The sequence below is a fragment of the Malaclemys terrapin genome, chromosome 6 (assembly GCF_027887155.1).
Source record: "Malaclemys terrapin pileata isolate rMalTer1 chromosome 6, rMalTer1.hap1, whole genome shotgun sequence".
In the NCBI taxonomy this organism is placed as follows: Eukaryota; Metazoa; Chordata; order Testudines; family Emydidae; genus Malaclemys; species Malaclemys terrapin.
The window spans coordinates 789,527-814,723 of NC_071510.1; the positions used below are offsets into that span (position 1 = coordinate 789,527).

Sequence of the window (25,197 nt, forward strand, 5' to 3'; positions counted from 1 at the left end):
GGTTGTGAGTTCAATCCTTGAAGGGGCCATTTAGGTATGGGGGCAAAAATTTGTCTGGGGATTGGTCCTGCCTTGAGCAGGGGGTTGGACTAGATGATCTCCTGAAGTCCCTTCCAACCCTGATATTCTGTGATTCTGTGCCCTTTTAAAAACATTTTAAACTATATCTACCCCCACCTGCTTGCTGAGTGTGGCCTAGTATTCTACTGTGCAGAGCCCATCTGATTGCAATGGGATGTGTATAGGTGCCTGCAAGCATGCTAGCAGATTGTCACTCAGGAGTTGAAAATATTGTGAATCATCATTGTATAGTAGCCTCAACTATCAATATGCTGGCCCCAAATGTCCCCTTCCTCCCCATCACCACATAGATCTCCTTGGTTTTTTGACAACCTGCATTAGATGGAGAGAAGGTGGAAAACAAAGGCTGAAACAAAGAATTTCTGCCAGCCTACGCTGAGGCTGTATTACAGGCCACAAGAACCTTCCTGTCAATCTCTGCTGAACCTGTCAAATCATGTCTTAAGGAGCTAAACCACCTGTACTGAGTGCCTACAGCCCACACCAGCGCTAAGCACTGGGAAGAACTAGCATTCTACTTCACTGTAAAGGAATGCACACTTAGGAAGGCTGCATGGATCTGCTGTCATGCCTGCCCACAAACAGGCCACCTCGGTTTCCCCAGTTCAGTTGTACATGGAGCCACTAGATAAATTGGTGAGATGACTGGATTCAGGTGCCAGCAATATACGGATGACAACCACCACTACCTACTCGTCACTGCATACAGCCCTGCCACTATCAAGATACCATCCAAGCACTGGACTATCAGCTGATATGTGAACAGCTGGCTGAAGCTGAACTCAAGCAAGACAGATTATGGGGGTTGCTTTGGAGAATTTGCAGCCATGGGGCAGTCTTTTTATTAAAGGTACGTACACATCCACAACTGATCAGACTGTCCGTCTGTAGGTTAGCAACGCTCCTGGATTCCTTGCTGGCACTAATACTAATGTGATATACCTGGACATAAAGCTGTCAGTCCACCTATACAGAAAGCTACAACACAGGTTACTGGGAGCACATTGAACTTGTCCTGCACTGTACGCTGGCTTCTTAGAGAATCACATCAAGGTTTCAGTCCTTTATCTTGAAGGTGCTCAGTGACCTGGACCCAACATGTCTAAAAGATGAGCTAAAAAGCTCTGGCATGAGGACTGTGGTCGACAGCTTCACTCCTTGGCACAATAGAATTTACTACCATAAGGGGAAGGTTCATCTGTGCAGGATGCAGACTCTGTGGCCAGTTCCAGGCTGGTCACAGCTCCTACGGGAGTTCGAAGGACCATTACAAACTTCGCCACCATTGCTCCAGCTGCAAGGGGCACAATTTCCACCTTGCCTTCTCTTCCACCTATATAGCAGTGTGCAGCTTTTAAAACAGATGAAACTCTACTAAAAAGAAGTACACAGTATATACAGTTCTACCCTGGGGAGATGGTGAGAAAATGAACCACGTGTGATATCCATCAGTCATTTCACTTAATGCCCTGGTAATGACAGTGTGATAAGATCGTGTATAGACTAGATGCAGCTTTTGGGGCATATATAGTTAACTTGATGCAATCCTACAGACAGAGACTCTACTATTTTTGCTAGCAACATTTTCAGCTCTTATTGAGCATTGAGTTTAACTAATATCAACTCTAAAAGGTCTTTAGTGATTGTTTAGTCTTTTTTCCAAAATAAAAAAACCTGATAAGTAAAAGGCTACATGAGCATCCTTGCTTAGGCATGTTCTCATGTTATCTTTGGTGCCAGATAATCCCAAATGATACTTCAGATGAGCAGTGTTTAGGTACTGCTAACTCTATAACATGTGCTTAACTTATTCTGCATGTACCACTGATACTGTATCTTGCCACTTAAGCGGCAATGCGCTTCCAAAAACTTCTTTCAAATAAGAGGGTGAAAAGGACTTGATTAGCTGTGAATAAAATCCTAGAGAGTAAAATGGCTACAGAAACTGGATATGTTTTAATTAATACGTTAGCTTTGTATTCATGTTTGTTAGGTCTGTCTTAAGTAGTAGCAACACCTGAATTTCTTGTGGGTAATTTTTATTATAGTACAGAACTGGAACGTGAGTTGAGGCTGACAGAATTGTTCAGAATTTTTTTTTTTTAAAGCAGTTAAGGAATTATTTAACTGGTATTCTTGGTTTCATGAATGTATTGAAACAGGAGGACAACCTCATAAAAGGAGGAGAACGTCTGAGCCATCTGAAATTGAAGAGAGACTGGAATCTTTAATATGCAGAGTGGGAGAGAAGGTATGAGTACCAATTCCTTCTGACAAGTTGAGCTATTGGTTTTGAATCCTTGGATGTAAGAGTTTAGGCTTCTGAGAGAGCTCTGTCTAGTACATGAATTGAGACTTTGTATCAGTGGCTAGTAGTGTAGTCCTGAATCTAGTGAGTGGGTGTTGGAGGGGAAAAAGGATACTGATGGAATAAATTCAAAAAGAGAAGTGCAGGGTTTTTATTGAGGGATTTTGATGGAGGAAGGGATAAACAAAATATAGAGTAAGAGGAAGATCCCTGCTATGGATGGGAATCAAAAAGTGAGGGTGGACAGGGAGAGAAGGGGAAAACAGAAAATACACTGAAGACAGCTCCAGAAAAAGACCAGTCTATTATAGAGAAGAAAAAATGGCGTGAAGCCAGGTAAGGAAAGATGGTATAAAATAAGTAGTAAGTAGGACTAACTGGTTAGTGTTTGTAAATACTAATTTAATTTTAATTTCACCCAGTTTTCCATAAATACTTTAGTCATATTCTGCTATCTCTAACTCAGTGGGTCTCAAACTTCATTACTGGCGATGCCTTTCACATCGCAAGCCTCTGAGTGCGACTCCCCCCCCCCCCCCCCCCCCCAATAAATTAAACACACTGTTTAATATATTTAATACCATTATAAATGCTGGAGGCAAGCGGGGCTTGGGGTGGAGGTTGACAGCTCATGACCCCCCCATGTAATGACATCATGGCCCCCTGAGGGGTCCCGACCCCCAGTTCGAGAACCCCTGCTCTAACTGGATACTACTCTGTGGATAATATTGCTTGTTGAACACTGGCAAAATTAATTGAATAGTATGCTCACTAACTTTTCCTGCTGTCCAGATTGCTGAAATAGTAAAAACCTTAGAAATGCCTCTGTGGAAAGCTAATTGGAAATGTTTCAATTAAATACTGTACACAACTGTTCTAATTCTTTAAATTTCAGGGGGCATGGCAGCATAGGTATCTCACTTGCATGGTAGGCCCTGTATGTTTCACAATCCGGGCTGTAGATACTTAAGGGATTGTTTTAGTTCTCTTTTTAAAAACATTTAAATGAGATTAGGATGGTCCTCCCCCTTAATACATTTGCAGTAGATTGAGAGTAACAAAGAAATAAAAATGGACTGCCTTCAACAGTTCTGTGTGGAATTCAGGAGGTATTGCATCTCTCCCACTAAAAAACAAAATACAAATTTTATTCTTACCCAGATTTATCTTTTATCAATAGGAGCACAATAAAATAGTCTTCTATTCAAACAGGCTTGTTACTGAAGGATTGGCTGGCTATCTCTTGATTTGGTTGTGATGGGTTTCTAATTATCTCCCTTCTTAGAGTACTTCTTCTTTGGAGAGCAACTTGGAAGGCCTAGCTGGTGTCTTGGAGGCTGATCTGCCGAACTACAAAAGCAAGATATTAAGAATTCTTTGTACAGTGTATGTATGCCAAAGATTTGTGGAGCCAGGTGATGATGTATTATCTACACTAAATGCTTTTCAAACATACATGACATATTTAAAATGTTCCTATGAACAGCTCGTACATTACTGACACTTCAAGTTTACTTTTAGCGAAGGAAATTGGCAATAGTAACAACTGGAGGAAAAACTAACATACACACTGCATTCTCTTAAGGCAGGGGTGGGCAAACTACGTCCCTCCACACATTTTAACCCGGCCCTCGAGCTGCAGCGAGGGAGCGGGGTCCAGGGCTTGCCCCGCTCCAGTGCTCCAGCCGAGGAGCAGGGTCAAGGGCTTGCCCTGCTCTGTGTGGCTCCTAGAAGCAGTGGCATGTCTTTACCCCCCCCCACCTCCCAGCTCTTATGCGTAGGGGCAGCCATGGGGCTCCACACGCCGCTCCCGCCCCAAGCACCTCCCCTGCAGCTCTCGTTGGCCAGAAACCGTGGCTAATGGGAGCTGCAGGGGCGTCGCACAGAGCTTCCTGGCCGCGCCTCTGCATAGGAGCCGGAGTGGGGACATACCTCAAGCAGCTCCCAGAAGCAGAGTCGAGCGCTGCCTGGAGCCTGCACTCCTGCCCTCCTCTCACACCTCAACCCCCTGCCCCAGACCTGATCCCACTCCCCGAACTCCTCGGTCCCAGCCTGGAGTACCCTCCTGCACCCCCAACCCCTCATCCGCAGCCCCCTCCCCCCCAGAGCCCCCAGCCGGAGCCTTCACCCCCTCCCGCACCCCAACCCCCAATTTCATGAGCATTCATGGCCCGCCATACAATTTCCATACCCGGATGTGGCCCTCAAGCCAAAAAGTTTGCCCACCCCTCTCTTAAGGACTTAATCTGCTCCAAGAGCAGTTAAGCAGACAGGGGGTCCCAGACCTACACCCCACCATTGCAAGCCATCTTTCATTATTGGTAGTGTGGGTCTTCAGGGGAGGGCCTTGGTGCTGAGCCACCTCAGATGAAGCTGTCAACTGGTGGCATTTCTTCTGGCCCTTGGTGTTGCATTTTTATACTTTCTGTATCTTGTGTAAGATAAGGTGCTAAGCTCCAGGGTAACTGAAATTAGAATTGAATGCACGGTCAAATGATATTATATCCACGCTTTTCTGACAATTGTAATGCAAGTTACAATCTTAGTCAAGCGGTTAATTTGTTTCCCACAACAGTAATGCAAGTGTCAAGATATAAAAGTACACATGAATACAAAACATAGTTAAGGAGATAATTTTAGGTTATCATCGGAACAATCCCTTTGAATTTCTTAAGCACTTTCCATTTAAAATCAGTCATGTTGATGCAATAGCCTTTTTGTGTTTAAATTTTAACATTTTTATATGCAATGCAAAATGCACCACATCTTACACAAGATACAGAAAGTATAAAGTCTCTTATGTATTTCTGATGTTTCACTGTATTTAAAGGAATTACACAAGGGCAAACAAAAAGTACTAGTTTAGCAGGGCATAAAAATCTTCACAGCCTTTAGCTCTTGAACGGCTTAGTCATATTCATATAAAAATGTATATGAAATGGATGAGAAAAGAGGATGTGAGAATCATTATTTCTACTCTAGTTTAGTTTTTTTAAAAACCTACAAAAATTCAGTTTTAGGACTCTATGATCCTAAAATCTACTTTGACCCTTTCAAGTTCAGCTGCTGGTTCACTAAAATTAAATTGTGAGTCTTCTGTAAAATGATGCTGTCTTGTGGCTTTTAAACTTCAAAGCCTCTTTATAAAATAGTTCTCAAAACACCTCTATAAAGTGTTTAAAATTTCCAATAAATGCCATTCTAGGCTTTTATGCCATTTTTATTGTCAATAACAACTTCTATCCAATTCACGTTAACTTCAATGTGAGACAGAGGCTACCACTGACAGATATTAATGCATATGATACAGATTAACATCTGATGCAATATTTTTTCTTTTTTTTTTTTGCATTTCAATCAGTGCACGTCTATTACCAGAAAAGCTTACTGTTTACACAACACTAGTTGGGTTGCTGAACGCCAGGAACTACAATTTTGGTGGGGAATTTGTAGAAGCTATGATTCGTCAGCTCAAAGAATGTTTGAAAGCCAATATGTATAATGAAGCTGTGTATTTAGTAAGTAGTATTTTTTTTCACCTCTTATGCTCCTTTCCCCTTAACCTGATGTGCTGTTCCTGTTACACTTGTGAGAAGTAGGGTGTCTCTAATTGTGATCCTGGAGAAACTGGTCTGTTCTAAAGTCAACATGCAGTATTCCATAGGTGTACTAGGAGAAGATGTGAGGTGTGCAAGAGATTTTTCCTCCCAAAAGAAATAACTGTAATTCATTCTTTTAGAGAGCGACTATTATGACATAGTTTAAGGGGCAGGGCTTAAAGTATGCATTGTTCAGGGAGGGACTTTTTTTACACTGCATGCTTCCTTCGTGCTACTAGGCAAGTGCTAGTAACTTTTTTGTCCGAGTAGTTTGTTTTAGTAGCTGAATGAATATTTATATTTGTTGTCAGGTCTCAGACTTGCAATTACTTCAGCAAGTTTGTAGTAAGAGAATAGTTTAAAAATGTATAACATCAGAACTTTTCTTTACCTTATTAGGTTCGTTTTCTATCTGACCTTGTGAATTGTCATGTAATAGCTGCACCTTCAATGGTAGCCATGTTTGAGAACTTTGTGAGTGTGACTCAAGAGGAAGACGTGCCCCAGGTAAGCAAAGGAGTTTTTACTTCATGGATGACTTGCTATTCCATCAGGAATTTTTCACAGCCAAGCACTTACAGTACCAGCAATGTAAGGGGTTAAAATGGGCTGGCGCAATGGTAAATTACCTAAATGGAACAGGAGTACTTGTGGCACCTTAGAGACTAACAAATTTATTAGAGCATAAGCTTTCGTGGACTACGGCCCACTTCTTCGGATGCATATCATCCGAAGAAGTGGGCTGTAGTCCACGAAAGCTTATGCTCTAATAAATTTGTTAGTTTCTAAGGTGCCACAAGTACTCCTGTTCTTTTTGCGGATACAGACTAACACGGCTGCTACTCTGAAACTTACCTAAGTGGGTTGCTGACTATAGTTCCATAGTATGGCTAGAAGGTAGCAGTGGCAATTGGAGAAAAAATAAAGTAAGTACTTGGCCCTTATGCAGTCAGTCGGCTCAGATGGCTTTCTTTACGTTCAAATTTGGCATATACGTAATCCTCAGACTCTGCCGAGTTTGTGGCTGTAACTTTAAAATACTGATCTAATCTGAAAAATGACTTCAAAAATGGCTTTTGTCACTCAGTGACTTTCAAATTAATTACGACCCAATTTTACAAGAAAAACATTTTATTTTCTAACAGCCGGCCATGCAAATCCACCATGGTCTCTGAGAATCAGATTGTGCACTTCGCTTCTTCTGCATCATCATCAGTAGTGTAAAGATTCTGAAGGCCAGATGAGGGCCTCAGGGACACCCATGCAATTCCATTGTCTTCAAGTGATTTAGACAAAGAATCAGGGAAAGGACCACTTGGAGTCCTATTCCCTCAAGCCCTACACCCATTTCCTGGGGAAGGCTTGAGCATAATATCCTCACCAATTGGTACAGGTGAACACAGACCCAAACCCTTGGATCTTAAGAACAATGAAAACTCAATCGGGTTCTTAAAAGAAGAATTGTAATTAAAGAAAAGGTAAAAGAATCGCCTCTGTAAACTCAGGATGGTAAGTACTTTACAAAATAACAAAAGATTCAAAAACACAGTGGATTTCCCCTCTGGGCAAAACTTTAAAGTTACAAAAACAGGGATAAACCTCCCTCTTAGAGGGAAAATTCACAAGCTAAAACAAAAGATAACCTAATGCATTTCTTTCCTATTACTTACTATTTCTGCAATACTAGATGCTTAGTCCAGGTATGCTTAAGGAGATGTATTTTTTCCTGCCCTGGTTCCTTGCTGACTCGAAGAGAACAAAAACAAAGACACAAACAAAAACCTCCCCCCACAGATTTGAAAGTATCTTCTCCCCTTATTGGTCCTTTTGGTCTGGTGCCAACCAGACCATCTGAGCTTCTTTATCCTGTAAAGGGTTAATTCCTCTTTTACCTGTAAATGGTTGAGGGATTTTATGCTACCCTTAGCTATATGTTTATAACAGTCTTCAAACAGACTTTTCACATAGAACTGAAAGTTAGAAAACAATTGTATTCATAGAATCATAGAATATCAGGGTTGGAAGGGACCTCAGGAGGTCATCTAGTCCAACCCCCTGCTCAAAGAAGGACCAATTCCCAACTAAATCATCCTGGCCAGGGCTTTGTCAAGCCTGACCTTAAAAACCTCTAAGGAAGGAGATTCCATCACCTCCCTAGGTAACCCATTCCAGTGCTTCACCACCTTCCTAATGAAAGTTTTTTTCCTAATATCCAACCTAAACCTCCCCCACTGCAACTTGAGACCATTACTCCTTGTTCTGTCATCAGGTATCACTGAGAACAGTCTAGATCAATCCTCTTTGGAACCCCCTTTCAGATAGTTGAAAGCAGCTATCAAATCCCCCCTCATTCTTTTCTGCAGACTAAACAATCCCAGTTCCCTCAGCCTCTCCTCATAAGTCATGTGCTCCAGCCCTCTAATCATTTTTGTTGCCCTCCACTGGACTCTTTCCAATTTTTCCTCATCCATCTTGTAGTGTGGGGCCCAAAACTGGACACAGTACTCCAGATGAGGCTCACCAATATCAAATAGAGGGGAATGATCATGTCCCTCGATCTGCTGGCAATGTCCCTACTTATACAGCCCAAAATGCCGTTAGCCTTCTTGGCAACAAGGGCACACTGTCGACTCGTATCCAGCTTCTCGTCCACCGTAACCCCTAGGTCCTTTTCTGCAGAACTGCTTCCTAGCCATTCGGTCCCTAGTCTGTAACAGTGAATGAGATTCTTCCATCCTAAGTGCAGGACTCTGCACTTGTCCTCATCAGATTTCTTTTGGCCCAATCCTCTAATTTGTCTAGGTCCCTCTGTATCCTATCCCTACCCTCCAGCGTATCTACCACTCCTCTCAGTTTAGTGTCATCTGCAAACTTGCTGAGAGTGCAGTCCACGCCATCCTCCAGTCATTAATGAAGATATTGAACAAAACCGGCCCCAGGACCGACCCTTGGGGCACTCCGCTTGAAACCGGCTGCCAACTAGACATAGAGCCGTTGATCACTACCCGTTGAGCCCGATGATCTAGCCAGTTTTCTATCCACCTTATAGTCCATTCATCCAGCCCATACTTCTTTAACTTGCTGGCAAGAATACGGTGGGGATACAGAAGTCATAATTAAATACAGGTCTTGTCTTTATGAAAGTTGGCAGATATGCTTTTGAATACACCCGTAGGGGAGAACTCATGACGAAAGAGGCCATTTTTACAGACTATTCCTTTAAAGCATAGTTCTATTTTGAAAAGCAATTGTCAACTTCAGTTTGAACCAAAATTTTAATGTTAAAAACTACATTTTTAATAATGAGAACCTGAGACTGTTAAAAACAGACAATGGAATTTTATTATGCTTTCCTGCAGTGTTTGAAACAAAACCTGTATGTTAGTGATTGGTTTCATTGGCCAAAGAGCGCACACAGTGGCAAGTAAATTGGTTTTGTTTTTTTTAATATTTACTGCTTCTAATCTAAAATATTGATGAGATAAAGATTCCTTTATCTTTAAGTTGACTGCTAAATCATTACAATTAATATTGCCCATGCACAATATTTTTACCTTACCAACTTAAGTATGTATACGGTGTAGTTGTAGTCATGTCAGTCCCAGGATATTAGAAAGACAAGGTGAGTGAGGTAATATCTTTCTTCTAATTCTTTTAAGAAGTTAGTCCAATTAAAAGGTACTACCTCGACCACCTTGTCTTAACTTAAGTGTGGTTATCCAGATACTTAATGTCATGAACATGCATATATCTGAGATCCATACATTGAAATACATTCACGCTTTCAAACGCAGAGCTGCTGAACACCTCTTTGGGTTCTGGTGGCTCTATGAACTAGCATTGAAGTATAGCGGCACTTCTAAAGTAATGGTTATTTCTTTGATTCTAGGTGATTTTTTCCATTGTATTCAAAGGAACTTATTCTCTCTAGTCCTTGCCAAGTAAAATGGGATGCTTCTTGAGAAATTCCTTAATATTTTTTTTGGTCCTTATTCTCTGCAGGTGCGATGTGACTGGTATGTGTTTGCATTTCTGTCATCTCTGCCCTGGGTTGGAAAAGAACTGTATGAGAAAAAGGACGCTGAGATGGACCGCATTTTGTCCCAGACTGAAAGCTATTTGAAGTAAGACTACAGCCAAAATCAATCCCCTCTTCCCTGATACCTGGTGAAATGTAGAATAAATAGCTTTGCTTATTGGTCATTCAAAAGTAATCTAAAATTGTAAAACTTGATAATTCTCAGAAGTCTGACACAGTGAAATGGCATAGATTGTGGGATTTTTTTTAACACTAAACGATTTAAGCACCTCTTTCATACTAGTAGATGTTCCTAGTTCTTTCCAGTTGTCCAAAATTTGTTTAGCTTTTATAATTGTGATGCAAAAACGCTAGAACTCTGTTAATTTTGGATTGTTCCTTTAACAGCAGCTCATTAAAGATATAGGACTTGTCTTTACTGCAGTGTTGGTTTGTGTGGTGCCCCAACCCAACTCCTGTCCACATACAGATCTATAGCTTAAGTTAAATAGTGCTTTAAACTTGAGCTTGCTGGCCAGTTGGGCTATGAGTTAAAGCTTGAGTGCTGCTAACACTCAAGCTAAGAATGTGGTGGGGGTTCAACTTCTCTGTGTTTCTTTTCAAACACTGGATGCTGCTAATAGTCACTCTGTGCTGCTAAATGTCCACTATACCTGGATGAGTTAACTCAATATTGCAGCGAGGACAACCCATGGTAGCACTTTAAATAATACCTGACAGATTACAGGGTAGCAGCCGTGTTAGTCTGTATCCTCAAAAAGAACAGGAGTACTTGTGGCACCTTAGAGACTAACAAATTTATTAGAGCATAAGCTTTCGTGGGCTACAACCCACTTCTTCGGATGCATATAGAGTGAAACATATGTTGAGGAGATATATATACACACATACAGAGAGCATGAACAGGTGGGAGTTGTCTTACCAACCCTGAGAGGCCAATTAAGTAAGAGGAAAAAAAAAAAAAAACTTAGCTCAGTACAGACAGTTTGGTAAGAAGCAAGTGTGGGAATACTTACAAGGGGAGATAGATTCAATGTTTGTAATGGCTCAGCCATTCCCAGTCCTTATTCAATCCTGAGTTGATTGTGTCTAGTTTGCATATCAATTCCAGCTCAGCAGTCTCTCGTTGGAGTCTGTTTTTGAAGTTTTTCTGTTTTAAGATAGCCACCCGCAGGTATGTCATTGAATGACCAGACAGGTTAAAGTGTTCTCCCACTGGTTTTTGAGTATTATGATTCCTGATGTCAGATTTGTGTCCATTAATTCTTTTGCATAGAGACTGATGGTATGGCTCGTTCACCTGCACATCTACCAATGTGATATAATGCATCCGAAGAAGTGGGCTGGAGTCCACGAAAGCTTATGCTCTAATAAATTTGTTAGTCTCTAAGGTGCCACAAGTACTCCTGTTCTTTTTGCGGATACAGACTAACACGGCTGCTACTCTGAAACCTGTCAATGTGATATATGTCATCATGTGCCAGCAATGCCCCTCTGCCATGTACATTGGCCAAACCGGACAGTCTCTACGCAAAAGAATTAATGGACACAAATCTGACATCAGGAATCATAATACTCAAAAACCAGTGGGAGAACACTTTAACCTGTCTGGTCATTCTATGACAAACCTGCGGGTGGCTATCTTAAAACAGAAAAACTTCAAAAACAGACTCCAACGAGAGACTGCTGAGCTGGAATTGATATGCAAACTAGACACAATCAACTCAGGATTGAATAAGGACTGGGAATGGCTGAGCCATTACAAACATTGAATCTATCTCCCCTTGTAAGTATTCCCACACTTGCTTCTTACCAAACTGTCTGTACTGAGCTAAGTTTTTGTTTTTTTTTTTCTCTTACTTAATTGGCCTCTCAGGGTTGGTAAGACAACTCCCACCTGTTCATGCTCTCTGTATGTGTGTATATATATCTCCTCAATATATGTTTCACTCTATATGCATCCGAAGAAGTGGGTTGTAGCCCACGAAAGCTTATGCTCTAATAAATTTGTTAGTCTCTAAGGTGCCACAAGTATTCCTGTTCTTCCTGACAGATTAGTAAATGTTAGTTTACTACAAAGCTACTCAGCTGAGGAGCTCAAATGCTGTACATGCACAATAGAAAACATTACTTTTGTCTAGATTAGTTTTAAAATGGATAGCTTTTCTTTCTATATGTAATAGACGGCGTCAGAAGATCCATGTACCCATGTTACAAGTTTGGTCTGCTGACAAACCACATCCACAAGAAGAGGTAAATGGATTTTATTTGCTATGTAGTAACAAAAGTAGAAAAATCTGGGGCTAAAGGACTTTTTTTTTTTTTTTTTAAATTATCTTGTTGAAGCAAATATTTCTCCCTTTCTCCATGTTTTCTGTTAGCCCCAGTAGGTTCTAGGTCCAGCTGTCTTCAATTTCTCAGGTCTAAACCTATGCAAAACTTGGTCATTCTACAGGGAGACACTTGTTTTCTGGCACCCCACTTAGGAAAACACTTGCTGCTCAATTGAGCAGTGGTTGCAGACTGAGATCACTGAAGGAAGAGTTCTGTGAGGCTCCCTTTTTTGGGTATCCTGATGGAACTAGTTATCTAGTCACCATTTGGGAGAGTTGCATTGTGTTGAAAACCACACTGACCTTGACAGAAAGGGAGCCTGCACTGTTTGCCCTTCTGTGACCTTATTCTTTGCATCTGTCTTGTGTTCACCAGTAGGTTTGATTTCTGAGTGGCCTTTTGTCTGCTTCACGCTCGAAAGGACCCCACCTGCTGTCGTGTGGCAAGAAGCACAGGCAGCACTCCCACTCCTCCCCCCTAGAAGACATGTATGAAGAGTTGCATTGATAGTGGTGGCCAGGGATCCTAGCTTGGCCGCCTCATGTGGGAAATCAAAGCCCCTCTGTAACATAGCAGGCAATGGAGCAGCACAAGGGGCTCAGAGAAAGATGCTCCCCCTTCAGCGAATGTGTTCAGTACTCTTGACCCCTCCCACTCAAGATTGTAGCATCTCCTTAGGCTCTGAAGCTTGATGTGTCTCTGAAGCTCACAGGAAAAGCTCTGTCACAGAGTAAGCGTAGGCTTTGAGTAAGAGCCAGGGATGACTGATTCTGCTTAAAAGTGGGGGGGTCACGAGGCCCTGGTCAAGCCAGAAGCTGGGATGGGGGCCCCAAGAGCAGACCGCGGTCCATGCTGCATGACCCCCCTGCCACCCCGGGCAGGTGGAGGCTCCACAGCTGCCCACGTGGCTCATACCCCGCTCCGGCTTCCAGCCTGGCAGGGGGACCGAAGAGCTGGAGCTGGGCCAATGTAAGAGTTGCTCAGGCAGCTGTGGGGAGCCACGGACCCTCCACTTGCCCTGGGTGTGGGGGAGTCTGGGGGCGGGGACATGGGCCAGGGGCTGCTCCTGGTGGGGAGAGGGGGGAGATCCTCCCACCCCAGGTAGGTGGATGGTCCGTGCTCCCCACAGCTTCTCAGGGCCACTTTTACCTGGGACAGGATCCACTTCTGGCCTGCCCAACGGGCAGGGCCTTGGGGTGGGGGGGGGGGGGGGAGAGGAGCGGAAGGGGGCAGAGTCTGTGGCAAAAAGTGGATGGGCCACGCCTCGGGGGGGTGGGCGTCCTGGTGCCCCTGGTAAGAGGTAATGTGATCCAGTCGATATGGACTTCTGGGTGTGCTAGATTCTGCACTGAAGGCTCATCATGCAAAGAGGGAATACAACTCCTCACCCCCTGGCCTCATGGGAACGTGCTACCACCAGGATATTGAGAAGCTACAGGCAAGATGCAAAATGTATAGGGATGTAGCATGTTTAAAAGTGCTGATTACTGAGTCGATAAAGTATCAATCAATTTCTGAAAGATTCTCTAACACAGTTTTAATTTTGTTTTCTAAAGTCAAGAAATACAGCAAATAAGAATTCTAGTTTCTGTTGACCCGAAACATAAAAAACTGCACTTAGAAGCAATTGTCTCGTCTCAGTATTTCCCCTGTTTTCTCTCATTTGTGACTTAGGAAATAATTGGCTGCTGCTCCTGCTTACGTTGAATGTATCCTAGGCTTATATGCGCCCCGTCACGAACAATCGTAGAGCGCTGGGGTGTTTTAGTAGTAGCAGAATTTTAAAAGTGACAACACTTGTGACTGTGTGGAACTATGAAGGCTACTTTCTTCTGTGTATAAAATTACTAAATTTAACCAAACATCAGTCTTTCCATCCTAAATGAATAGATGGTTGCTAATAAGCAGCCTAGCCAGATGCTTTGTTTTTCTGAGTGCGTGAGCGACGGAGTTCGGTAATGAAGAAATCCTTTTTTGGAAAATGCCTGGCGGTCTGAAGGGCTTTCTGGAGTGACTGATGGAGAAACTAAGCTCTTGCAAGTGACTATGTAGAATTGTGTAATTTCCTGAGATACTGTATCTGATATTTAAAAATATTTCCTGTCTTGTTTTCAGTATTTAGACTGCCTTTGGGCTCAGATTCAGAAGTTGAAAAAAGATCGCTGGCAGGAAAGACACATTCTGAGGCCCTATCTTGCCTTTGACAGCATCCTCTGTGAAGCACTGCAGCACAATCTGCCTCCTTTTACTCCACCACCTCACACTGAAGATTCAGTTTACCCTATGCCGAGAGTCATCTTTAGAATGTTTGACTACACCGATGATCCTGAGGTATGTGATCTTCAGGAGGTGGAGGAAAGCGAGGGTTTTGCATACTGACATCTAAATCTAAAGCAAGGGTCACAAAGCTGGTGGAAACCCAGGCCAGTGCAGGGTGAGACTTTCCCCTTTTTATGGAGTGTGAAGATCAGCGGTAATGCTGTATGTTTTGATGCCACTGGGAAGACACCAACATGAAAAACGTGAAAAATGAAAAATTTACTTTGGCAGTTCATGTAATCATACATTTCAGCTTTGTTTGACAGTTGAAAATTGCCTGAGTTAATATCTTAACATATACAAACATTTATAATATGTCATAATGTATGTGTAAGATATATGATAAATGAATTTAAGGTGCACCTTTAGCTACCTCACTGTCTCACTGAGATGACTTCTGATGTTCCAAATCCCTGAGTAGCTTCAAACAGCTGAGTGGGTTTTTTAAAAAGTCTGCCAGAAAAACCTTCCCCCAAATACAGAATGTCTTGTTTCCCCTCCATCAAAATGTACCTGGGCCCAAAGGGGGCAATGTTCTGTCCTAGAACATAAATAACTTTTCTGCAAAAAAAATCCAAGCATTCAAGTCTGTTGTTACACTACCTTGCTGAGCTAGAAACAGGATCCTTATACTGTTGAAAATGGGAGAATCTCTGCTTCTGATGAGACCTAGTGCTTGAAATAACCGACTTTGAATTGTGGCACTTTCAGGTGTAGTAAAATTACTGGATCACCTGCCGAGCCCTGTACATTTAGGGTGCATGGTAACTATTGCGCTTGGCTTAACAGGCAGAAATACATTAAAAAAACCTCCATGAAGCTTTTAGATTTTATAAAATAATGGTAGAAGTTATTCAGTAATATGTAAAAAGAAGAACAGGAGTACTTGTGGCACCTTAGAGACTAACAAATTTATTAGAGCATAAGCTTTCGTGGACTACAGCCCACTTCTTCGGATGTAATATGTGGTATGCATAGCACATGATACTATGGTTTAAATGTTTTGTTGGTACTCATTTGGGATGGTTGGCCTAGCTCTTGGCTTTTGCAGTTTGTGAGTAGTGCAGTGTTATGCCAGACTCTCATCAATAAAACCATTATACCATGTTGTCATGTATTCTCTATTTTAAAACTTTTTAAACAGTGCCAAATACTACACACAATAATTTTAACCTCCTGTGTATTCAAAAATGTTTTATAAATCTCCCTGTGAACAGGAGCTGGTATCCTCATGATTATAGGAAGAGCAAGTAACCTTCTCACTGCCATTGATTGCCTTTCAAGGACCATTGGTATAATCTGAGAATGCATTACCATTAAATAGCGATACATTTAGTGAGCTACTCCGGTCTATTTTAGTATATTTATGTAACCCTTTACTATATCTGGAAACATGAAAAGCCTGCCCGGTGTGGGAAGTGAGAAGTCAACTTTGCTTGCTATAAACGTGGGAAGGGGGTGCTTTGAATCTTGTTTCATCTGGTTGATATGAATGACATAGTCTGACCTGCCTTGTGGTAGCTGAAAAGGATGCAGTATCAATGTGCCTATTGATGTGGTCCTTATGTGTAGAGTAACTCTTATTATGAATTGTAGCCATTTTGTGTAATGTTCAGAAGCAGTTGGGGTAAAGGTGGTGTACGGGGCAGTGAGGAATATGATAGGATGAAATTGTACAGAAGAGCTGAATATATTCTTGGAAGCTCAGGTTAAAAACAACGTTGAGTGCTGAAAATGACCAGTAACTGGTCAAAACAGGCGCAGCTGAAATTGTAGCTGGGTATTAGTTTAATATAATTGACCTGTGGTCTCATCTACAAACAAGACAACCTGATACAAAAATCTAGATATGAGTTCTAGTGCTGTCTGTGTTTTGTTTGAAATTGTCTTTAAAGATGTAATTTTATTTGAAACTAGCCCTTTGTATTTTAGCAGTTTAAAACGTTTGATGAAACAGATTGCTGTTGGGTATAAAAACTTCCTCTAAGCAAACAAAGTGTTAAATCCCTGTGAATAATTATCAGAATTACAAAAACAACAACGAGTCCGGTGGCACCTTAAAGACTAACAGATTTATTGGGGCATAAGTTTTCGTGGGTAAAAAACCCACTTCTTCAGATGCATGGAGTGAAAATTACAGATGCAGGCCTAAATATACTGGCACATGAAGAGAAGGGAGTTACCTTACAAGTGGAGAACCAGTGTAGACAAGGCTAATTCAGTCAGGGTGGATGTGGTCCACTCCCAATAATTGATGAGGAGGTGTCAATACCAAGAGAGGGAAAATTGCTTTTGTAGTGAGCCAGTCACTCCCGGTCCCTATTCAAGCCCAAATTAATGGTGTTAAATTAGCAAATGAATTGTAGCTCTGCAGTTTCTCTTTGAAGTCTGTTTTTGAATTTTGTTGTTGTTGTTGTTGAAGGATGGCTACTTTTAAATCTGTTGTTGAATGTCCAGGAAGATTGAAGTGTTCTCCTACTGGCTTTTGTATGTTACCATTCCTGATGTCCGATTTGTGTCCATTTATCCTTTTGCGTAGAGACTGTCCGGTTTGGCCAATGTACATGGCAGAGGGGCATTGCTGGCACATGATGGCATATATCACATTGGTAGATGTGCAGGTGAATGAGCCCTTGATGGTGTGGCTGATGTGGTTGGGTCCTCTGATGTCGCTAGAGTATATATGGGGACAGAGTAGGTAATGGGGTTTGTTACAGGGATTGGTTCCTGGGTTAGTGTTTCTGTGGTGTAATGTGTAGTTGCTGATGAGTATTTGCTTCAGGTTGGGGGGTCTGTCTGTAAGCAAGGACTGGCCTGCCTCCCAAGGTCTGTGAGAGTGAGGGAACGTATTCCAGGATAGGTTGTAGATCGATGATGTGCTGGAGAGGTTTTAGCTGGGGGCTGTACGTGATGGCTAGTGGTGTTCTGTTATTTTCCTTGTTGGGCCTATCCTGTAGTAGGTGACTTCTGGGTACCCATCTCACTCTGTCATTCTGTTTCCTCACTTCCCCAGAATGAGTCACTTTTCTAACTTGTAACAGTGACTTTTCATATATCTTAATTCTTTTATTAATAGGGTCCTGTTATGCCTGGCAGTCATTCAGTTGAGAGATTTGTAATAGAAGAGAATCTTCACTGCATCATCAAATCCCACTGGAAAGAGAGAAAAACGTGGTAAGGAGTCTTTTCACTGAGTGAATAAAGGAAAAGTGATATGATACCACAATACCCCTTCCTGAATTTTTTTAGCTTTCTATCCTGAGCATCGTGACTTTCACGGGAGACCTTTAAAATCCTGAAATGACTGTTGCCCAAAAGCTTGAGATGAAGAAGTTAGGAAGTTAGAAAAACAGGCATTCCACTAAGATTTTAAATTTAAAATTACTTCCAAAAAAGAGCCAGTAGCCTTAGTGATAAACAGGCAGGATTTGTGTTTGTGGCAAGGGTTCTTGCACAATGACTGGTACAGCTTTCTGATTCCACAGAAATTAGAAATCCTGTGTTCTTGTGAAGACTGACTGTTATAATTAACGGGAGGATTCCTGTCTTAATTTCCACAAGGAAAGTGGAAAGACTATCTAGAGGTAGTTATAAATTAGTGCAAGTAGACTAGGCTTAGAATAATTGAAGAGTAGCATTATTTTCCTTTGGGACAAATGCTGGCTAATGAAGCGTTCATTAAACGATACTACAGAAGTCAGTAGGCTTCTTGTATTTTCCATTAGCTCGTCCTATATTCAAATATCAATGGTAAAATAAGGGCCATGGGGAGGTGGCTCAGCAGGCACTTGCTAATGAGAGAGACTCTTCATTTTGGTTCATGAATCAAATCCAGGCAAGGCAAGTGGTGACTGACAGGTTTTTGTCTGGCTTATATGAGCTGAGTTTGGTTTCAGTCCAGTTTTCAGGTGGGCAGGTACCAACATTATGCAGACTACCACAAAACTTATACTGGATGGTATCTTTGTTAGTAGTTTGAGTATTCAAGAATTGCATATGCATGGAAATGAACATGTCCCTCCAGGTTATGGTTCAGGCGTATCTGTGGATAAGCTTGCACTGATGCTTGTGTTGCACGTGTTGTGTGTGTAAATAGTTGACTTCAGTCTTCAGACCAGTCAATCTGACAGCCTTCATGCAAAAAAAGAACTATTCCATAAATCATCATTTCTTGGTACCTAGACCATATCTAATGTGTTGCATTCTAACTTGCATATATTTATTTTTGCAGTGCTGCACAGCTACTGAGCTATCCAGGAAATAACAAGATCCCTTTGAACTATCACATAGTTGAGGTATGCATTTTACACACTGCATCTTGTACACATACTTGATACCTTTACTTCCTAAATAATAGACTTCAAACAGTTGTAGTCCATTCTTTGGGAATCAGAGTGGCCTGAAGGCTAGGGTGTAGTTTCTCACTGACTTAAATTATCGTCCTGCAGTTTTAATGTGTGGATCAAGTTCAGTTACCACTATTGCAATAGAATTTCAAATAACAGCATTTCCGAAGTTTTACCTGTGTGTTTTCATAGCTGGCCAATGTACTGATAGGCCAATCATCTCTGAGATGGGTCTTTCTTTAAGATTTTTAGAGCTGAAAAGAACTTAGTTAAACCAAAAAAAACCCCCCAAAACATTTTGTCTCTTACTACTTTTCTGAGTTGCTTAGAGCACTGTATGTCACATCCCAAAAGGTTTTGGCTTTTAATTTGAAGTCAATTTCTGGCTGTTTAGTGATGTTTCTTTTTCCATAGTCACTTCTCCAGGTGGAGGGATTTTTAATAACTACAAATATGAGTGGGAAGACAAATGTAGGTTCTCAGTCAGTTCCTCTATTCAGAGAACTCTCAAAGGCTGATGCAGCCATGCAGAACTTTGTACATTAAACTGGACATAAGGTTGAATGTGGTCATTTGAGTGTTAACTGCAACTTTTTTGCAAGGCCTCTATTAAAAAGCAAACATTAAGAACTAGGAAGTTCAGTTAAACTTACAAGCAGGTGGTAATCTTGTGGGTGAATGGCTAAGCAAAATCACTCTGGGACTTAAAAGTTTATAATTCAAAATCCCCACATATTTTAAAAACCAGGAATCTCATATTTTAAGGCTAACCAAACCACCTCGTCTCTACCCCTATTCAGGCCAAAGAAACATCAGAAATAGAGATTGCTTTATCTCTCCATAACAGTTTTATCTCATTAGTGGCTACAAATCCTAAACTGCCTTAATGTTAATCAGAGAGTGGTTGTACAGAATCTGGCATTGTGCTGGCTGTACACAATCTCCAAAAGAAATAATTTACCATTCCCAGTTAGACTGCTTAAAGGCCTTCAAAAAATTCCAAATCAGAAACATACGTAGGGGCCTCCTCTTCAATCACTTATCTGAGTAGGATATGAAAGGAATAAGGTTTGTAGGTAAGAAGGTAACAAGGGGAAAGGGAAAGTGGGTATTACAGGTTGCTTAACCGTGACTGTTAATCTTCCTGTCTATGAATGTGTCTTTAACAAAACTACAATATTCTTAGGTTTCTTCTGAGAAACTGGAAAATTCAGTGTTAGCAAAAAAACAAAACTGCTATGCTTTTGTAAGATCTCTTAACATTCAAGTCAGTGAAGCAACCTTAATGCTAGTTCAAGTAATGCTTTTTGTCTGGGGAATTTCCCTTCTTTTCAAAAAGTCACTTGAATAATAGAAATAATGTGAACTAACCAATAGAAAAGGAAAATGCCATTTAAGCTTCGATACATGTGTACTTCTGCCTCTGATGGAGGGCTAAGGTGCTCCATCTTTCCTCAAAGTGCCATGCAAACAATGCCCGGTTATGCTAGGTGCTTAAAGGATTCATGCCCTAGGGTTTAGCTCACTTCATCCCATAAAGTTTCTGAAGGCAGGCCCAGAACTCTTCCTTCCTCATTACAACTAGCTGTAAAAAAAATCCAGGTTAGCCCCTCAGATGTGGGGCTCCTGTCCTGCAGTTGGTCTCTGATGAACAGTCCAGGTATCTAGCACTCAGTGCCTTGATGCATTTAGTACCCTGTCAAACCACATACTTGAGTGTCTTGTGCTAAGTGATGGCCCAGTGTGCCTTACTGTGTGCTGGATGAGATGATGGTGGAGTGGAATCATCAGTCTGAACTTGGTAGAGATCATCAGTGCCCTGATGGTCCTGTGGTTCCTTGGGGTACTGATGGTACTTACAAAGCAGGATGTGCCAATCTGAAGGCTGAAGGTCCCATTTCAGCATTTAGTGACCTCTGGCATTTGTCATTTCAGAAACTTGGTCTTGTGCACCACATCTTAGGACACAGACCAGCCTCAATTCTGAGGCTGGATTACATTAAACTCTTGGTCAATGTTGGCATGTGGTTACATGCCAACCTCTCAATCACAAACTTTCTTAAATCAAGAGATTCTGACTAACGATCCTTTTGGGAAAACTAAAAGCTTTACCTTGTCCAGAACAAGTTTCATCTTGTAACCTTTTTTTTTTTTGCTTAAGAGATTCAAGTTGAAATCGCAGTCACTATTTAGGATGCTAACACATTTCTCATGTAACACTGGTCTACAATTTTTGAGAAGTCGTGTGCTTCAGAGATAAAATGTGCTATTTATTATGTATTTTGATGTGCTGAATTCAAATATGACAATTAAAACAACTGGCTACTATTTCTAAGATATTTAAGTTTTTACATTTTATGTCATGTATATTGTGTAGATAGTAGAGTTTTAATCATAAATTGTAAGCCTAAGTCTTTTCATGTGTTTATGGTTGCTTTACATGATAATATTTCACCTGTCCTGTTTATGTAACACTTTAAAAATCAGCAAAAGGGTTATATAAATAAAATTTATTATGAAACAAAAGGGAAAAAACTATTATGTACATAGTTTAGTCCTATTCAGTGTCTACTCAGCGCTTCTTGGCTTGTCTCTTGTATTCATTAAATGGAGCATCTCTTGTCACTGTCCAGCAATAGTCTGCAAGCATTGATGGGCTCCATTTGCCCTGATAGCGTTTCTCCATTGTTGCAATGTCCTGGTGAAATCGCTCGCCGTGCTCATCGCTCACTGCTCCGCAGTTCGATGGAAAAAAATCTAGATGAGAGTGCAAAAAACGTATCTTTGGTGACATGTTGCAACCAAGGCTTTTGTATGCCTTGCGGAGGTTTTCCACCAACAACCTGTAGTTGTCTACCTTGTTGTTTCCGAGAAAATTTATTGCCACTAACTGGAAGGCTTTCCATGCCGTCTTTTCCTTGCCACAAATCTGAGGACCAACAAAGACACTTTCCTTTATCTTAGCTTCGCTTAACCTTGGAAATTTTCCACGGAGGTACTTGAAAGCTGCTTGTGTTTTGTCAATGGCCTTGACAAAGTTCTTCATCAGACCCAGCTTGATGTGTAAGGGTGGTAACAAAATCTTCCTTGATTCAACAAAAGGTGGATGCTGAACACTTTTCCTCCCAGGCTCCAATGACTGTCGGAGTGGCTAATCTTTCTTGATGTAGTGGGAATCTCTTGCACGACTATCCCATTCTCAGAGAAAACAGCAGCACTTTGTGTATCCAGTCTGCAGACCAAGCAAGAGAGCAACAACCTTCAAATTGCCACAAAGCTGCCACTGATGTTGGTCATAGTTTATGCACCTCAAAAGTTGTTTCATGTTGTCATAGGTTTCCTTCATATGGACTGCATGACCAACTGGAATTGATGGCAAAACATTGCCATTATGCAGTAAAACAGCTTTAAGACTCGTCTTCGATGAATCAATGAACAGTCTCCACTCATCTGGATTGTGAACGATGTTGAGGGCTGCCATCACACCATCGATGTTGTTGCAGGCTACAAGATCACCTTCCATGAAGAAGAATGGGACAAGATCCTTTTGACGGTCACGGAACATGGAAACCCTAACATCACCTGCCAGGAGATTCCACTGCTGTAGTCTGGAGTCCAACAGCTCTGCCTTACTCTTGGGTAGTTCCAAATCCCTGACAAGGTCATTCAGTTCACCTTGTGTTATGAGGTGTGGTTCAGAGGAGGAGAATGGGAGAAAATGTGGGTCCTGTGACATTGATGGTTCAGGACCAGAAGTTTCATCCTCTTCCTTCTCCTCGTCTAACTCAAGTGAGAATGATTCTGGTGCATCAGGAACCGGCAGTCCTTCTCCGTGGGGTACTGGGCGTATAGCTGATGGGATGTCTGGATAATGCACAGTCCGCTTTTTCTTCTTTGACACGCCTTTCCCAACTGGAGGCACCATGCAGAAGTAATAATTGCTGGTATGATCTGTTGGTTCTCTCCAAATCATTGGCATTGCAAAAGGCATAGATTTCCTTTTCCTGTTCAACCACTGGCGAAGATTTGTTGCACAAGTGTTACAGCATATGTGTGGTGCCCACCTCTTGTCCTGATCTCCAATTTTGCAGCCAAAATAAAGGTGATAGGCTTTCTTAACCATAGTGGTTATACTGCGCTTTTGTGATGCAAAAGTCACTTCACCACAAACATAGCAGAAGTTATCTGCACTGTTCACACAAGTACGAGGCATCTCTGCTCAATTTGGCTAAACAGAAATGTGTCCCTTTGCAAAATCAAACACTGACAAAGAAGAGAGCACGACACTGTATGATTTCTAGAGCTGATCTAGGGCAATTTGTTCAGCAGAGTGATGTAAGCTTCATTATGATTGCATCATCCATGACTTCTAGGAATAATATGATGCAATTCATATCATGTATGACGCAATACCAGCTTCAGATTGCATCATTCATTGTTTTGCCTAAAAAGCAAGTACTGTCCAAACCCAGTCATAGATTTATTCATAGATCCAGTCAAAGATGTATTTTAGTCATTTCTGGTTTAAATTGAGATCCCTTTCCTTTATAACTCACTTATCCTCCACCATTCCCAAGTCAAGGGTCGTATGTACTGACCCAATAGCATATCTTGAAAACTAGAGCCAATCAACAATTTTAAGCATCATTTTCGTTCTCAGTGACCCAGAATTAGTAAAGTTTGACTACATTTATTTCAGAAGCATTTTGGCTGTAGAGCAGTGTAACTTTTTGGAAGTCCATATGATTAGGCATTTATGATGGCAGCACGGGAGAATGCAGTGCTGTAGTAAAGGCCAAGATGGCAATTATGCATAATACTTGTATTTCATTTTACAATTATCTCAGCCCAGAAGCAAATTACCTTAATTTCCTTACTGTTCTTGGTTCTCTTCTAATATTGCAGTAGCTCCTGCTGTAAGCACTCTAAACCTCCTCTTTTGATCGTTCATAACTTTGGAAAACATGACTTTTTTGGGCTGCAATCTTCCTGGCTTGGTCTCATCAGAGGTGAAATTAGTTTTGGAATCTTTGAGTTAAATTGGTTAAGTAGATATTTGTACATGGTGTTTCTTAAATCACTATGTTTTAATTAGAAATTTTGTGCATACTTAACTCAAACAGCTGTCTTCGAGCTTGCCTCGTTTAGGAATCAGCTGTACTTGAAGCAATGTTCGTCATTTTTAAAAATTGAATGTTTAAGGTCTTTAATGTATGCATAGTAGAATTTACTGTTAAGTCTTAATGATACTTCTAAAGCTAGAATCTCGGAATAATAGAGTGCAGTGCTTTCACTTTGGATTGATCTTTAACTCTGGTGTAGAATTTGAAGTGGCTGGGTTCTAAGGTATCAGGATCTCCATCAAGAATACACTAGGGTCAAGTGGAGAACTTACAAAGCCCATTAAGTATTTTCTGTCCTTTAAAGGAAATGCAAAGGCATTAGCAGACTAATGCTAGGAACACTAGAGTTGAGTGAACAAGTAGTCAAGTCTAGAAATTCAGGGTTTATGTTGAAAATTGAACCTTTGTTGTGCCTTTTTGCAGTATTTTAGGGAATAACTACTTATCAAGTAAAATTACATACAGAAAAGAACACTAGAGTTGCAAAGTCAGAGACTGAACCCGAATTCTGGCATTTCCTAATTTGGCAATGCTGTAGCTGTGCTGGTCCCACAATATTGGAGGGACAGGTGTGAGATCTTTTACTGCGCAGACTTCTGTTGCTTACACAGAGGCCTTGGCTACACTCGCGGATTCATAGTGCTGCCGCGGCAGTGCTGTGAAGTGCGAGTGTAGTCGCGCCACCAACGCTGCGAGAGCTCTGCAAGTACTCCACCTCTCCGAGGGGAATAGCTCGCAGCGCTGTATGTACTCCACCTCTCCGAGGGGAATAGCGTGCAGCGCTGTATGTACTCCACCTCTCCGAGGGGAATAGCTCGCAGCGCTGTATGTACTCCACCTCTCCGAGGGGAATAGCTCGCAGCGCTGTATGTACTCCACCTCTCCGAGGGGAATAGCTCGCAGCGCTGTATGTACTCCACTTCTCCGAGGGGAATAGCGTGCAGCGCTGTATGTACTCCACTTCTCCGAGGGGAATAGCTCGCAGCGCTGTATGTACTCCACCTCTCCGAGGGGAATAGCGTGCAGCGCTGTATGTACTCCACCTCTC

The 25,197-nt window shown here is 41.6% G+C and overlaps 1 protein-coding gene across 2 annotated transcripts in view; it reads left to right on the forward strand.

Moving 5' to 3' along the window:
* Positions 1-25,197, forward strand: part of NCBP1 (nuclear cap binding protein subunit 1) — a 52,003-nt gene that overhangs the window by 865 nt on the left and 25,941 nt on the right. Inside the window, exons 2-10 of one of the 2 annotated variants that reach the window (XM_054032115.1) lie at positions 2,244-2,332; positions 3,675-3,775; positions 5,751-5,907; positions 6,388-6,495; positions 9,991-10,112; positions 12,211-12,280; positions 14,477-14,692; positions 17,757-17,854; positions 18,912-18,975. In XM_054032115.1, the coding sequence (XP_053888090.1) occupies positions 2,244-2,332; positions 3,675-3,775; positions 5,751-5,907; positions 6,388-6,495; positions 9,991-10,112; positions 12,211-12,280; positions 14,477-14,692; positions 17,757-17,854; positions 18,912-18,975 (1,025 nt within the window). Of the gene's footprint in view, positions 1-2,243; positions 2,333-3,674; positions 3,805-5,750; positions 5,908-6,387; positions 6,496-9,990; positions 10,113-12,210; positions 12,281-14,476; positions 14,693-17,756; positions 17,855-18,911; positions 18,976-25,197 lie in introns of those variants that run through there. The other variant, XM_054032116.1, reaches the window with a different exon arrangement.